Source organism: Cinclus cinclus, chromosome 20 (assembly GCF_963662255.1).
Source record: "Cinclus cinclus chromosome 20, bCinCin1.1, whole genome shotgun sequence".
Classification (NCBI taxonomy): domain Eukaryota; kingdom Metazoa; phylum Chordata; class Aves; order Passeriformes; family Cinclidae; genus Cinclus; species Cinclus cinclus.
The window spans coordinates 9,433,217-9,449,466 of NC_085065.1; the positions used below are offsets into that span (position 1 = coordinate 9,433,217).

Consider the following 16,250-nt stretch of genomic DNA (forward strand, 5'->3'; position numbering starts at 1 on the left):
GACTTGCATCAGTCCTGCATGATTTAGGAAACCATTCCTTCCTCTTTCTATTAAACAAAACGCTACCGTTTCCTGAAAGTTTGTGTTTTGATACTGCCTCTAGAAGTTTAATGTTGTCTTCCTTTTCTTTTAATCTAGCTTAGTGAATGTGTAGAAGGAGTGAGAGTAGAACATAATCCTGAGCTCTCAGTAACTGTCACCACCAAAAAGTCACACCAGACATGGACGTTTGCTCTCACATGTAAGGTAGGACTACTTATTTTTTGAAAGTGACTCAGTAATAACTAGAATGCTACCCATAACCTTTTGCAATTAAGATTTCAGTTGCATCATTCTTAAAATAGAGAAATTTCCTAGCACCTTCCCTTCTCTTTCTTTATTCCCAGCAGCTCTGGTGATTATGTATCAACTGCCAAGATTCCTGGAAGTCAGGCAGGACCTTTACCTGCTCTGAGAAACAGATAGTTCTTCTTCAGCCTCTTTATCTGATTGTAAATGAAGATATGCCTGGAATAATTTCAGTATTTCAACCTTTGCATTTCTTTTCCAGCCTGCGAGAATGCTGTATCGTGTGGCATTGCTTTATGATGCCCATCGACCACACTTCAGTATCGTTGCAATATCTGCTGGAGACAGCACTACCCAGGTGTCACAAGAAGTTCCAGAAAACTGTCAGGAATGGATAGGAGGAAAGATGGTCCAGAATGGAATAGATCACTATATATACAAAGTCAGTATAGCCTTTAACACAGAAATCTTTGGGACTTTTCGCCAAACTGTGGTGTTTGACTTTGGATTAGAACCAGTCCTCATGCAACGAGTGATGATTGATGCTGCTTCAACTGAAGGTAATGTGCTAAAACTTTTGTTGTTGTTGTTGTTGTTGTTGTTGTTGTGGATGCCATTTCATGCCATCTCTTTCCTTTTCAGTTTTGGGCAGAACAGCATCTCTGTCAACTGCTCATGAATGTTTCGTATTGTATCTTGTGCTCTTCACAGATATGAATAGAAATAGTGGGCAAAAGCTGCAGAGGGTGTAAATCAGGCAGATAATTGGAATATTAATTATTCTGTGTCAGGATATGGCTCCTAAGTGTGATTAAAATGCTGGGAATTTCTAGTTTGGTGTGTGTCTGAGTGCCGCACTGGAAGTTCTGCCTTTATAAAAACTTGTTTATGTTTTTATAAACATTCATATACTCATGAGGACGTTAAATATGTCAGAAAAGGTCATTAGAGGAATGAAGTGTTTCTGTATAAGAATGCATGGGGTAATAAAGTCAGTAATTAAAACAGACTACCTGAGAAGTTGGTTTGTATTTTTTTCTTCTCTTGCAATACCTGACTAGGATTGTTACAGGCAAGAGGCTGCATATATATAGGTTTGTAACTCAGTAATTTGCTGCTGACATGAATTTTCAAAATGTAAAGAAAGTGTAACTATATTTGTGTTTTCAAGTATTAAAAATCAGCTACAAGTTACTGTAAGTGTTTAATCTGCTTCTTAAACTGACTCTCAGTTCAAACCTGATATAATTCGAGTATGAGAAAAATGTCATAAAATGGAAAGATGTTTGAAGAGGTGCAAAAAAAGAATGAAGCACTTTGATTTATGGTGTAAGAGAGCTAAATATAGGTCACTATATCACTTGGCTGTAAGCCATTGGGTGGGACACAGAATTTTAATTTTTAATGAAAATTTGAGAGATTAAAACACCAACGAAACAGAATTGTAGCACTGGGGTTTAAGCAGAAGAGAGAAAAAGAAGGATGAAAGACGAAGCTGAGAAAACAGCAGTTCTCTAGTCCTGGCCTTTATTTCCTATAACGGATTAACATTTGCAGCATTAATGGAACAAAGCTGTAAATAGCCAATACCGAAGATCACCCATGATGAGATGAGCCAAGTGCCTGTACCAGGGGCAGGGGCACTGTGCATGCTGGAACTGCTCTGGCAGCAGAGGACGTGGCCCTGCCAGGGAGTGGGAGCTGTTCTGTGATCTCCATGGGGTATGGGGGCAGTCACAGATTTCCTAAGCCACTGGGCCTGTGGAGAACAGTCCTTGCCTTGCAAACCTGGGGAACGTCAAGGGAACCAAGCCGTGAGCTGCTTGCAGAGTCAGAATTCCTGTCAAACCAGTCTGGGGCCTTAAACCAAGTCCTAACCACAGGGATCCCAGGAGCAGCCAGCTGGATTCCACGTGAAGGTCACGGATGAGGTGGAGGTGGCAGCCCCCAGCACTGGGTGCTGCTGTTCCCTTGGCAGGTTGCCTGTCTGTCTTCAGGCAGGTCATCACTGATACTTGGGTCAAATGGATAGAGTGTTAAGAGCTTTACAGATAACTGTAGCTACAGAATCCTGGGCTTTGTTTTGCTGTGTAATCTAAGAAGTGTGTAATAGGCAAGGGAAAGGCATAACTACATTGGATGTGTGTAGTTCCATAATTTCTTTTATTTTTTGATATATATGAATTGAGATCTTTTGGAAATGCTTTTTAACAGAAAGATGCCCGAGGTCTTGCCTGTAGTTCAGGGCCCTGTCGAGATATTTAGGCAGAAACGAAGGGTCAGAATTAAAATGTTTTCGTAGAGGAGCCTCCATTCTGCATTTTGGAATCTTTATTTACAGCAGAAAAAGGGAGCTGTAGGAAGTTTTCTGTGCACTGATTATGTACTAACTGCTCTTTAAGAAAGTGTCACTGTGTGTGCAATCTGTGCCAGGAACTGTTTATGTCAGGCTTCCGGGGAAAGCCTCTCCAGTGCTGGGAATTAAATGGCTGTTGTTCAGCAAGCAAGGAGTCAGTCCCAGCATAATTACTGAGCTTTTGGGATCTGAGGTGTGATGTGTAGCAGAGAAAGCTTCATTTCTGGTGATGATATTTCAGACACACAAACCACACAAACCTGGACTTTTTCTTGCCGTACAACTGTAACTCCTGATATGGTTCAGGCTTGAGTGATAGATTTTAAATGTGTCTTCTTAGTGAACACATGAGATCAGTGAGTAGGATAAACCATGTTCCTGTAGTCATAGTCAAGCTGAACAGAGATTTCTTTTGCTAAAATGCTGCTTTTTTTTCTTATTTAGATTCAAGACAGTCAAGATGATGTTAAGCATTTAATTTGAATTTGAAAATGTGTTTTTTGCACATTTTCAGCGTTGGTGTGCTATCCTGGATACCTATGTTAAATCTTCCTCAGAGATTATGCATTAAGATAGTATAGCTTGACGATAAATGCCGAATATTTTCAGCTCTGCAATTTAACTGCAATTCTGTTAACTGATTCACTGTTGTCATAGTGGTTTTGTGGCATTAATGGGTATATTCTGGGTGTCTCTAGACAAGTGCTTGGTCTCCTGTTTCTAATCTAAGGTATGTGGTCCCTGAAATTAGGGTACACTGGAAAATTAATTTCCTTTGAATTTTCGGATTTTATATCATGTTACGTTACATTTCCCAAGTTTTGCTTAGTAAAATGGCTTTAGCTACTTCACATAACTGTCTGCACTACACACAGATTAGGGGGCTGTAGAACTTTTTAAAAGGGTTTCACAGTGTTGCAAATGTGATGATTCCTTACCAGCTGATTTATGAACTTTTTTATGACCTAAATTTTATCTTATAGATTGTAGGGTTCCTCACTATTTAATGTTTTTGAAATGAGGGGATGTTGCAATTGGATTTTAAAGCATACTGCAGTGCCAAGTCCTTCAAAGCTGTTGGTGATTATTTAAATAAAAGTGCTTTTTTGGTCTTTATTAATTCTAATTGCTATCTATAGACTGTTTTGTTTTCTGATTCCTGGAGAGCCTGCTTGCTCTCTGTGCACACCTGAAAAGTAGGGATAGTAAATACCAGCAGTGAACTTCCTACAGGTGTTGTGGGCAGAGGAGACTCTGCCTGTGTTTTGTTATCTCTGAGGGAATTGGTTTTGCTAGTGGGTTTTGATTTTTTTTTTTTTTTTTTTTTTAATAAAAACAAGCCAGCTGCAGTTTGTAAAAACCAACCCCACCTTCCCTGCTCTGTGTGTCCATGCAGACCTTGAATACCTGATGCATGCACGGCAACAGCTCCTGACCACAGCCAAGCGTTGGGATTCCACATCTAAGACTATTGTTGAGTTTGAGCCTAATGAAACTACTGAACTGGAGAAGAGCCTTCTCACCAGATACCAAATCCCTCTGTCTGCTGACCAGCTATTCACACAATCTGTCCTGGACAAATCACTGACCAAGACCAACTATCAGTCAAGGCTCCACGACCTCCTTTATATTGAGGAAATAGCGCAGTATAAGGAAGTTAGCAAGTAAGTGATTCCTCTATAAAAATATTCCTATTCAAATGAGGGTGACAGCTTTTTTCGTTAAAGCTACCTGCTTCTTTAAGGTACTGAGGCTTCCTGTTTCTTTGAACTGAACCTGAACAAATCTGGGAATAGAAACGTTTGGTAAAGGTCACTAGCACTTAAATGTCGATTCCTGCTAATTCATTGAAAACAACCAGTGTATATCAGTCTGTGCTTACAGTTTCAGGCACTAAGCAGCTGTTGGTTTTGTTAATTATTTTTGTTTCTAGTTTATTGTCTGTCTATCTAAAATTATATTACTAATTTTGTTCCTGTGTGAAAGTAGGTTATAGCAAAGGAATATCTAAAATCTTTGTAAAAAGGGTTGAATTGTGGGTGGATCAGACTGATCTTGTGATGATGTGACAGCTGACTATATTTATTTCCCAGATAGGTTGACACCCAGTTTCTGAATAAAAGTCCCTAATAAAAGGCATATAATATTCCTTCTTTGGTTTGTTGTGTCTTTAGGTGTTACGTACAAATTACCCAACTGGTGTAGATGATTGAAAAATAGGGATTTAGGAAAAAGATGTGAAATTCACAGTTACAGACCTTCATGGGGACTTTTTTTTAGTTTAATATTTGTGGTCAAAATTTTTTCCTGTATTCCTGTGGTACTCAGGAGTTTTAGAGTTTTGTCACTTCTCAGAATGGAAAATCTAAAAGAGATAACATCATTTTAGCCTCATTTGGTAGCAAATTTAGTTTTACCAATTACTTGGAAGTTCCTGTATCAATTACAGGAAGTCTTTAGGATGAAGAACCATTCCTGGAGCTACAGAAGTTCAGTTGAACCATCCCTCTAGAACTTAGAAAGAAAATAGTGAGTAGTTGTATTTCCATTGCTTTTAAAGCAGAAAACTGGTTCAATTTCTTTTTTAAATCTCAGCTGAAGGGCAGTATTTAACCTGTTTCTTATTTTTTATCACTGCTGTGCTCTGCTCTTGAGCTGGAGTCTAATACATGGAGGAATCATGCTTGAACACTGTTTCCATCTTACAGAAATATTCTCCATCATACATATTTATAAACAGGCTGACTTTCCTAAGGTCTTTTGAAACAAAGGTGGATTTAAAGTAAATATTATAAAATACCATTAAAACATGAGCAGTATTTTTACTGATATAATTTTTACCTTGGGAGCTGCACTCTCATGCCTCATAGGAAACCAAAGAGCAGAAAACCTGGAGAAATGGAAAAAGAATTAAGTGTATCCTGTATGTAATGCTTCCCCTTTAGACTGTTTGGTGCAGCAGTAATTTATTGCTTGATAAGTTTTAAGTAAGTGCTCATATTTGAAATCTTTTTTGATAGTGTTGATGACAAACATCCTTTTGATCTTGTAGCTGACCCACTTTATTGTAACAAGGCTAAAACCAGCAGACATTTCCACTCCTCTGTGGTTAAGATCACACACTTGGTATTCTCTAGTGAAATGTCAGGGTTGCAAGCCTGGAAATGGGCTGAGAAATCCAGATGCAAGTGGGTTGTAACACCTCTGAAGTGGTGCCACAGTGACAGTGTTGATGAGCTGTTACACTTTCAAGGGTTTGTGAATGTACATTGTAAAAGTAGTAGGATTGGCAGCGTGGTCTTCTGACAACACTGGAATAACATGAGTGTCTGCAGTTCAGATTGGAGTGGATCCTTGGGTTTTAAGAATGTTGATGGTTTCTCACTTTCTAGGAAAGCGCTGGTTCAAACTTTACATGGAATCACCTGAGTGGAACTGGACAGTATTGGGTGACAGTTGCAGTGGCTGGAACATATCTTGAATTCAGTTATAAGGGAATTCTGGACAGTCTCAGATAACTTTACTTTTAAATCATGCTTATTTTATTATTTCAACAGACACTTATACAAGTTACTCCACATGAGTATCACAAAATAGAGTAATAAGGGCGTTACTGCTGTCGAATTTCTAAGTGCAAACTGTTTTTGAGGAAAAGCAAATCAGTGTTCCAGTCTTGATAATAGTTGGTTTTTGGAGAGTGTAAATATCTGTTCATGGTTTTAAAACTCTTCCTTTCTCTCTTGCATATTGAAGAGAAAAGCAGTATATATTTCTTAGAGTGCCTAGAACGTTTTCTTGTATGAACATTAAAGGGTGTGAGGTGACAGACAGCTCCTTCCGTGCTCCCAGAGTTACAGAGCAGATTTATCCTCAAGGCTGTGAGTACGTCAAGTACTGGCTCTGATGGAAAATAAATTTGCTTTTGTCATTACTGTGTGTTCCATTGATCACTCCCCAGGCAGGTGTCCCACTGTACACCCTGAGCCCTGCAGGTGTCAGAGCAAATGTGCTGAATGTGCTTTTGCAAAGTGGCACCTGGAGCTTTGGCCATGATGGGTTTGTTTGCCTTTGGGGAATTTATTGCTTGCATTGGTACTGGATGATTAATGATTTATGAAGTCATTCTTCATAATTATTCTGTGGTTTTAAATATGAACAACAGGTTTTCTTGTAGCTGCTTCTTGAACACTGCAGGAAGGCTGGCATTTGCAGTGCTTATGAGAGAAAATAGAAGTTTTCGGGTTTTTTTATAAGCCTGACTGAAAACCCTCTTTTGTCTAACCCTGCAAAGCAAGAGTGAGAAATGGATGAAAGAAGCAACTTCTGATTTTTAAAAATCAAATCCTGCGGGGATTTTGTAGTTTTGTAGTTTGCCAGAAGGTGTCAGCTTGCTCAATGGAAATTGCTTGATAATCTAAACTTGAGATTCTCTTTGGCACAGCAAATGCAGTTCAGTCATTTATGAAAACGCTAACCTTTGCCTTGTCTCAGAAATGCAATAAAACTGTTTTGCAGCATGTTTTTATAAATCTGAATTTCAGCTGATACATGTTCAGCAGCATAGGGATTCACTTTAGGGAAGTTTCAACAACATAAATTCACAATAGCACACGATTGTATCTCAGCGAGAATTCCTAGTCCTTGTTACCCACTTAAATGTTGTATACAGTGTTTTAACAAGGAGGTATGAGCTGTTGTAGACGTTGCTGACTTGCTGATAGCTCCTCTGGAATAGTGCAGCACTCCAGTAGAGGAAAGCTTGTCTTTTTGTTAAGGGGGGTTTATTGGTACGTGTGGAAATGGGAAGGATTGGGTGAATGCTTTCACTGCAGCTTGTGCAGTAGCCTTTGTGGTCAGTGATAACCAAACAGATCCCTGTTAGGTGAGAAAACTTCCCTTGCTTTTGGAGAGTGGAGGGCTGGGAAATTCGAATCTGACAATGCCTGCTGTGTTCTGTAAAGAAGCAGCTCTTAACCACATGGGGGCAAACTTGCAGTTTTTGTGCAAGAGCCGTGATTTGCCGTATCTGAAAAAATATATCTGATTGGTTTGGTAGATGTTTAATTACAAAGTAAAATGTTGGATTTTATTGTTAAAGGCTTATGATGATTGATACTGCAGGGCTTAAATGAGCAATTACCAGTTTATTAGGATAAAATAGAAATTATAAGAACAGATCAAATAAAACCAGTATGAGTATGAAAAGTATTATAAGAATGTATTTTTCCGGGAGGTTTTATTTAATTTGTGAATGGGTTTTACTTTTTTTCTGTAATTTGTTGCAAATTTAGGAATAGGTTGCCAATGAGAAAAGAAGTAAATATTGTTGCTCTATTGTCAGACTTTTGCCTCAATTTGTTCTTTTTAAAAATATGTTGAAACAATCTGTTTAAAAGCCCCCAACACACTAGGAAGAGATTACTTTGTATTGCTGAGAGGTCAATGAAGTGTGCTAATAAGTCACTTTCATGTGTTGTGCATGTGACTTCTGGAAAATGATAACTGCAGAGGATGAATTTGCTACATCTCTGATTACAGGAGGAAGCTGCTGCTAATAGGAATTCCCTGGATAGATGGTTTATAGGGCTGAGCCTGTGATGCCATTCCCTCATTTCAAATAAAATTATATAATTTTAATGCCTACAGTCTGATTTGTTTCAATGCATTTTAATCAGTCCCTCTGAATTATAGGTATAATACCATTTACTTTTTAAGATGGAGGTTGCCCTCTTTGGTGTGCAGCCTGGAAGAGACAGATGGGATGAATAGGAATCTTGCTCTGTTCTTTGCCTGCTTGTCTCCCCCTGCATACCTCCCATAAAATTACAGACTGTTTAAATGGAGTATTTTTACTGCTTTGGGACATGTAATTCATTCACTCTAGGCTTTTATTGGTATCTAGTATTTGTTTCTCTCTTGTGAGGGTTCTTTTTTAGAACTTCATAGATGTTGATCCTTTTAAATACATACTTTATAGGCTACAGTAAAAAGGAAAAAGTGTGGATATTTGACAGCTGCATACTTAAAAAGGGCTAGTTTGACTGTACTTGTTCATACTTAAAAATTAATTAATGAAGTGAATCTTCACTCTGAACACCTAAAATTTCAGCTTTTTGTGCACTGACTTGATGCTTTCTCGCTTAGGTTCAACATAAAAGTACAATTGCAGATTGTAGCAAGCTTCATGCTCACTGGTGTTTCTGGAGGTGCAAAATATGCCCAGAATGGACAACTTTTTGGCCGCTTTAAGCTCACTGAGACGCTTTCTGAAGACACTTTGGCTGGACGGCTGGTGATGACCAAAGTCAATGCTGTTTATTTATTGCCTGTCACTAAAGAAAAGTCAGCACAGACCCAAGGAACCAAAGAGAAGGTTTATGAAGCAGCTATCGAGGAGAAGACAAAGGATTATATCTTCTTGAGGGTGTCCAGGGAATGCTGTGAGGAGCTGAATCTTCGGGCAGATTGTGAAATGCAGGTAGGTCTGGGTAGAGGTGCTTGTGGTGTCAGAACTCTTTGCCTTGTGCTCGTTTTGCCTCCATAATTGATCTGTTTGCCAAACAGAAATAACCTCACATTAAGGTCACTGTAATTGCCTGGAATGAATGCGTTTTCACCCAAGGTTTAGCTCATTCCATTTATTTTGTGTTGGGGAAACATATGCAAGAATCCTAATGTCTTAATTTAACATGGGTAATTGGTCTGGGAAGCCTTGTGTTGTTCTGAGCTCTCGGTTTTGTGTTTGTTTTCTTAAAACAATAATTAAACTTACTAATTGATTGTATTTGAAACTTGACTGGAATGTAAAATGAGCTGGGGCTTCAGGAACTGGCTGATTTTTCCTTGAGTGTCGTATAAATCTTGGCCCCAGGCAGTAAATCTATTCTGTATTAGAAATTGGGTCCTAAAGTTGTTTGTAAAATCATTTAGTACTTTATACATGTATCACTGGACTGGTGGTCAGATTCTTCAAGCATTACCTGTATTTGAATGAATTTTAATTTTGAGGAATTCTTTAAGGATTAAGTATTGACTGAAATTTTGGAAAGTGATCCTCAGTTTAGAACTGAGGAGGCTGTAATTTGGATGTGCAGAGTTTTTGTTAAAGGTGCTGCAGGTTTCTCTGCTGTCTTTGGAAGAGTTGATATTCCCTGTGTGATTCTCTGATTTTGGATAAGTCGAGTAGTTTCTTTCCTTTTTCACTTATAATTAGTCTCAGAAACTTGGTGGTGTCTTGTTTACCTGCTGTTCTGGCTTAACTATAATAAATTCACAATTCTGCTTTTATCAGGTAAACCATTCATAAAAGTGGGGTGGAGTGAACTTTAAAGTACTGTGGCTTTTTTTTTGGAGTGGTTCCTCTGTTGTGTGCTGTTCTGTGAACCTGGCAATGGATTAACTTCCTTTCCCACTGTTTTCTGATTGTGGAATGTATATTAAAGCAGGTTACATGCCTCTGCTTCCCAGATGGCCTCATTCAGTACCCTGCAACAGCAAATAGAGCTATTTGATTCCATCCAAGCAGCATTAAAAGCAAAACAAATCACAGCCTGTTAAGAAAGTGGTGAATGCAGGTAGATAATAGGAGGTATTGAATGCCAGGCACCTTGCTTGGACTCCCAGAAGGGGCTGTTTAAGTGTCACCCAGATGAGCATCACAGTTTTTCTGCATTTAAATTACCCTTGTTAGTTTGTGTGGTCTTTTGTCAGCCTTGGGTCTGTCTGGGCAAAGATATTTTCCCTGCGTAGATCAAACCATGAGTTTGGGACCATTGCCATTTGAGTGGCAGTCTTTCCCAAACATCTGCAGGATGTGGCTGGGGGACAAATCAGTGCTGAGGAGGGATGGGTAGGACAGAGCTTGGGGAGGAGCTCGAGGTGCCCCATCAGGCAGGATGAGCTGTGCTGTCACTCCTGAAAAGTGCCAACCCTGCCGTGCAGAACAGGGCTGAGGGGCTGGGTGGCACAAATTGCACAGCGTGGGAAAAGAATTCCTGAATTTTCATGTGTCCTATTTAAAAAAAAGTTTTCTTAGCAGTTCCAAACACCTCCATGAGCTCCATGCTTAACGCTGTCAGATTTGTTGCTGCCCTTGTCTTCAGACTTATGGTTGTATGTCTTGCTCTAAAATGTGATAGTCAAGATGAATATTTAATGTCTCTATATCTGCCAGAATTGGAAAGTTAATGGCTATGCTCTGCAGGGATACAAGCAAACACTGTTTATTTACAGCAGAGCTTGTGTTGATTTTACATGCTACATAATGATATGAACACTGTAATACTGCAATAAGAGTAGGATAAAGAAAATGCTAATTTACAAAGCCTTTTGAAGGAGATGATCTGCAAATAGTAAACATTACTGCTATACCAGAGTGATCCCTGTGGTGGGAAGGGGGTTTATGGGCAGATAAAGGAATGTCAGGTACAACAGGTAGTTAAATCTAGAAGGATAAATTATTCCTCTGTATGGGGAATTCTCTGTAGGAGCAGGTTCCTGAGAGAAGTTCATATGGCTTTGAAAGGGAAGTGATCACTTTGCTTCCTTCTGTCCTTCCCTTTAACCTGTCAGGGACTTCTTAAGGTTTTTATATAAGCTATCAAAAAAAAGATAATTGTCAAAATATATTCTGGTATTGCTTTGTGTTTGTTGAACTTTCTGGTTGGTAGCACTCATTCCCATGAGATTACAGTGTGATTAAGTAAGAATGGGCTAACATTAAATCATTGAGTCTAGCAGAGGAGAAAATTGATGGATCTGAGATGGGCTTGTTGCTATGGGCATGGGGGTACATTTGGCATGACTGCCACCTCCATGGCTTTTCTCTGGGATGACATGGGGGGCTGTATCTTTACTTGGGATGGTGCTAATGGACCAGATTCAGCTCATCTTTGCTCTGGTTCTGTTCTTCTCCTCATTAGTAGGACAGAACCAGCTTCTGTCAGGTGGTCGTGAAATCTCTTGGTACAGATGGCCATAGAAATTGTTAAATAATTGGTATTACCAGGTAAATGAGGGATGCTTTTCCAGACAGGTTGCAGTAATGTGGCTACTGTTGCTAACATGTTCACACTCATTGTAAATCTCAGAAAGAGGCTTATATACTCCTATTTAATCAAAAATGTTTATTAGATTTGTGGCACAGTAATTACATAAATATATAGTGACAGCAGTGCTTTGGAAAGAAACCTAAAAATGTGCATTAGTCTCTTGAAGTTCTTCATCAGCTTTAGTGTTTTTATGCTGGTTTTTATTAGTGCAGATCTGTGTCAGATTTTGTCTAAAGGCTTCTCTTCTGTTGTGAACGTGGAGTTCTTTGGCATAATACTCTGATCAGATTAATTTGTTTCTGGAGAGATTAATTACTGCAAATTTAAATATGTGTAAATGATAATCTGAGTGAACTGTTTTTATGAATAATTTCCCCAGGAGCTGCTTTTATCCCTTATTCAAATTTAGAATGTATTTTTCTTGTACCCTTTCAGTGTGTGTGTGTGTGTGTGTCAACTACTTTCACTATCCATTGTTCCATTCTGAATTGAATCAGGAATGTTAAGTGCTCTGCATGATGTTTCTGGCTTTGTACCAGAATTTATGTTGGCAATATCTCTCATTTACTAGCATTGAAACACCTATAATTGAGGGGAAAAAAGCAAGCATGCATTGGTAAGCAGCTAATTGTTAGAAATTAGCTTCTGGGGGGTCCTAATAATTGAACAAAAATGACAAGTTATGCTGTTCCAGAGTATTTGACTAGAAATAATGTTTGGGGTTTATCTTTGCTGATTTATGTCATCTGTTGATCAGGTAAAATTTCTGGCCTGACATTTATTTGAGATTGTTCTTACAATGAGAGATGAAAGCTTACATTTGTAAAAACTGTTTTAGGATAATAATATTTTCTAGCAGTGTTTTTAGTATTAACAAAATAAAAAAACCCAAGAATTCTTTCCCTTCAGTTTTTTTCTGAAAGTACAGTAGAATCTAATCTTAAAAGTCAAACAACAAAATTAAATCAGAGAAAATGCTGTATTTATCTTTGATTCAAAACAGCAACAAAAAAAGCAAGCTAATTTTGTCACAGATCTTTGGATTGAATGCTGTTTGCTGTTTTCTTCTGAGAGCCAGTGGTGTGCAGGAAGATAAAAACGTGTAATGTACAGCAAGGTCTAATGAGCATTTTCTTAACAAATCCTTTTTGTTCACCTCTCTGTTTATTCATTGGTTCGTTGTGCAGGTTGAACTTCAGTTCCAGCTGAATCGCTTACCCCTCTGTGAAATGCATTATGCCTTGGACAGGATTAAGGACAACAGCATTTTGTTTCCAGATGTCAGCATGACTCCCACCATACCCTGGAGTCCCAACAGGTACACGAGCACTTCAAGATCAAAGATTGGGTGGGAATGCAGCACTGAATCTCTCCAAGCAGATGGCTGAAATCTGTCCTCAAACAGGAAACAAGCCGTGCTCCTCATTAGTGGTGAGGGGTTCAGAGGAGGGAGTGGAACTGTGCTAAATAAAACAAGAGGAATGATCCTCCCAGGGTCAGAACCCACTGAGTGAGCTGGGGGTTTGGAGGCATCACAGTTCTGTGGCTGCAGAAAACAAACCTGCTGCTGTTAATTTCCGTGCTGCTGTCCTCCTCTGAAAACATTCTACTTTATAGGAATGTCAGTGCCAGTTCCAAGAGTGCTGTGCAGGATCCCAAGTGTGCAGAGTCCTGTTTGCAAGGGTTGATCCATTAGAACTTGTTGAACTGCAGTGAGCCCAGATTTGGACATATCCCAGAGGGAGTGGTTATGGAAGGTGTGGCAATGACTCTCAAAGGACAGCCCTGCCTTTGCAGGTAGCCCAGAGATTCTACACACATCTCACAGTTTCCTTTATGAAATTATAAACCCCAGTGTTTTATAAATACTTCTAAAGAAACTTAAGGCTGATGCAGTGAAAATAGTATTCTTGAAAGAGGAAGCTTAGGGAGGAGAAATGTGAGGCTGTGTGGCTCAGGGAATATGGTCAATATTCTTGCTCTTGATAAAAGAGGCAGGAGCTTTCTGTACTTGGAGACCAGGGAAATGAGAGGAGTGTGGAACTGATGGTTTGTACAGCCTGGGAGGAGTTGTGTAGGGTCTTGAAGGTGAGAATTAGGAGTGTGATTGTGATGCAGGACAAATCAGGAGATAGCCTAGACATTAAAGCAAAATGATCTGTCAGAAAGCTGAGACAGATATTGTAAGACAAAAAAACACTGGAAAAAATGTAGTTTGTCTCTGGAAGTGTAAGAACAGATCTGGTACAAGGGTGGGATGATTGCTGTGTGCATCAGAGCTTTGACAGTACTGAGAGGAAGAAGGGAGTAAGTTCTGTTTAGAGTTGCACTACAAGGCTAATGGAGGTCAGTGACAATGTGTTCACTGACTTAATTAGGTTCTGAGTGAATCTTACAAGGAAATAGTGTTTAAGAATAGTTTGGAAGCAAGCAGTGATTTCAGTAAAAAGGAGGCAAGTCCAGTAGGATAGAGCTTTTATCTTCTGTGTACATAACCAGTTGCAGTTTATGTGTTGGTATAATGTTTTGTATTTTTCATATACAGAAATAAAATGCATAATGATTTTAGTTCAGTTTAAGTCAGTTCCATCTGGTGGCTTGATTTGCCCTTCCTTAAGAATCAAACTAACTTCAAACTGTCTTTCCTTTTTTTCTTCTGTTTTACATCCCTGTTCCTTTCCTGTATTTCTTAGTCTCTTGCCAGCTTGTTGTTCATAGGCATCTTAAAATTCAATTCCCTCTTGATCTTGCTCCCTGTTGCGAACTACTTCTGAACAGAAACTTTCCCAGTCTGTAAGAAGTGTGGTGCTTGTACCAAAGCAGATCACATTACTGGAGTATGGCCATATGTGCAGCCGTGTTTGTTACTATGCATGTCTACTTTTGAATCTGTCAGTGTGAATATTAGAAACTGTCTAGAAATCTTTCACTTCCTATGCTCACTGAGATTTTCTGAAAGCATCTTCCTCCCAATGCTGGCATCACTGGCTGCTTACAACAAAAATTCTTTTTTTAGACTGCTTCCCCATTAGAGGTATGTGCCCTGATGATCTTTAAAAAAAAAAAAAAAAAAAGAGAGAGAAGTTTGTAGTTAATTGGTAGCCAGTAGTTTTTAAATTTGATTTTAGATAACTTCTACCAAGCCCTGGGGTTTTATAACTGTTTACATTTAAAGTTGACAGTGTAAATGCTACAGGGAAAAATAACTAATGGAGCTATTATTTGCATGATATAGTAGAAAAGTCGTCGTATATTTACCTGCTTTTGTTATCAGGGAATGGTGCAGTGTATCCTCCCTCCTAAAGTGTGTGCTCTGCAAGTTAACTGTTGTTAGGTGGGATGATGTAAATTGAGAATACAATCCACACAACCGATTTATTGCAAAGAGCAATTTTTTATAATTAAAGCATGTGATTATTTTTGCTAGATTTGTTGATTTGTTTCCTGTGCCTCAACGACACAATCCATACAGCAGCTCTGTCAAGGCTCTTCAGTTTCTTTAACGCTTTTGAAATCATCCTTCATTTAATTTCTGCCTGGCAGTGGATTGTGAGAGCTTCTGTTTGTAACCTGTGTGGGCTCCTTTTGGCAGACAATGGGATGAGCAGTTGGACCCTCGGCTGAACGCGAAGCAGAAAGAGGCTGTTCTGGCTATCACCACCCCACTCTCCATACAACTGCCTCCTGTTCTTATCATCGGTCCCTATGGGACAGGAAAAACCTTCACTCTGGCTCAGGCAGTCAAGCACATCCTCCAGCAGCAGGACACCAGGTGAGAGGGGGCACTGAGCACAGAGCAGGTCCCCACTAGCAGAGAGGATGGGATTTTTTGCTAAAATTCAAGTCAAAGGTAGAAATATGGAATTTTCACCCAGCTTAGAAACCAACAAACCCAAGCCACCCGTCATTGTTTGGGATGATAAAGTAATTTTATGATCTTGGCCTGTATTTGCCATTTAGAGCAAAACTAATTAAAATGGAAGTTACGTAGAATGGATGTGATTTGCCCTGCATGGGAAGTTTTGCAGCATGGTAGATAACAAATGGTGGTCTTTAAAATCAAGTCTAGATTAATAATTACAAAATTATTATTGAAACACTGATAACTGAAGGGTTTGAATCATGGGAAGTGCAGGAGGTCGGTGAGTAGTTCCATGAAGAGGAATGTGCAGGAAGATGGTCACTGTTTCCTTTTTTTTGTATTCTACTGCTTTGAATTGTTTTCTGTTTCTTCATTGCTTTTTTATTTGCATCCATTTATTCCAGCAGGATTCTCATTTGCACCCATTCTAATAGTGCTGCTGATCTCTACATAAAGGATTATTTACATCCATATGTAGAAGCAGGCAATCCCCAGGCAAGACCTCTCAGGTATTTTTTTAAGGCTTATTATGTATCTATAAAATACTATTCTTAAGAAAAGGTGTCTATAAGAAAAGGTTAAAGAACATTTAAAGTATAAAAACGTATTGGCATTACCAGCAGTGCTTTTAAAAACAGCTTAAAAAGAACACGAAATATTGTAACATAATTTTCAGTAATTTGTTAAATAAAAA

General features: G+C 38.9%; 1 protein-coding gene across 3 annotated transcripts in view; it reads left to right on the top strand.

Annotated features, from left to right (window-relative positions):
- Positions 1-16,250, top strand: part of HELZ (helicase with zinc finger) — an 84,243-nt gene that overhangs the window by 28,616 nt on the left and 39,377 nt on the right. For 2 of the 3 annotated variants that reach the window (XM_062506110.1, XM_062506108.1), the window contains 7 exons: positions 139-246; positions 551-848; positions 4,041-4,308; positions 8,789-9,122; positions 12,882-13,012; positions 15,287-15,466; positions 15,961-16,065. In XM_062506110.1, coding sequence (XP_062362094.1) covers positions 139-246; positions 551-848; positions 4,041-4,308; positions 8,789-9,122; positions 12,882-13,012; positions 15,287-15,466; positions 15,961-16,065 — 1,424 coding nt within the window. The remainder of the gene's footprint in view (positions 1-138; positions 247-550; positions 849-4,040; positions 4,309-8,788; positions 9,123-12,881; positions 13,013-15,286; positions 15,467-15,960; positions 16,066-16,250) is intronic. The other variant, XM_062506109.1, reaches the window with a different exon arrangement.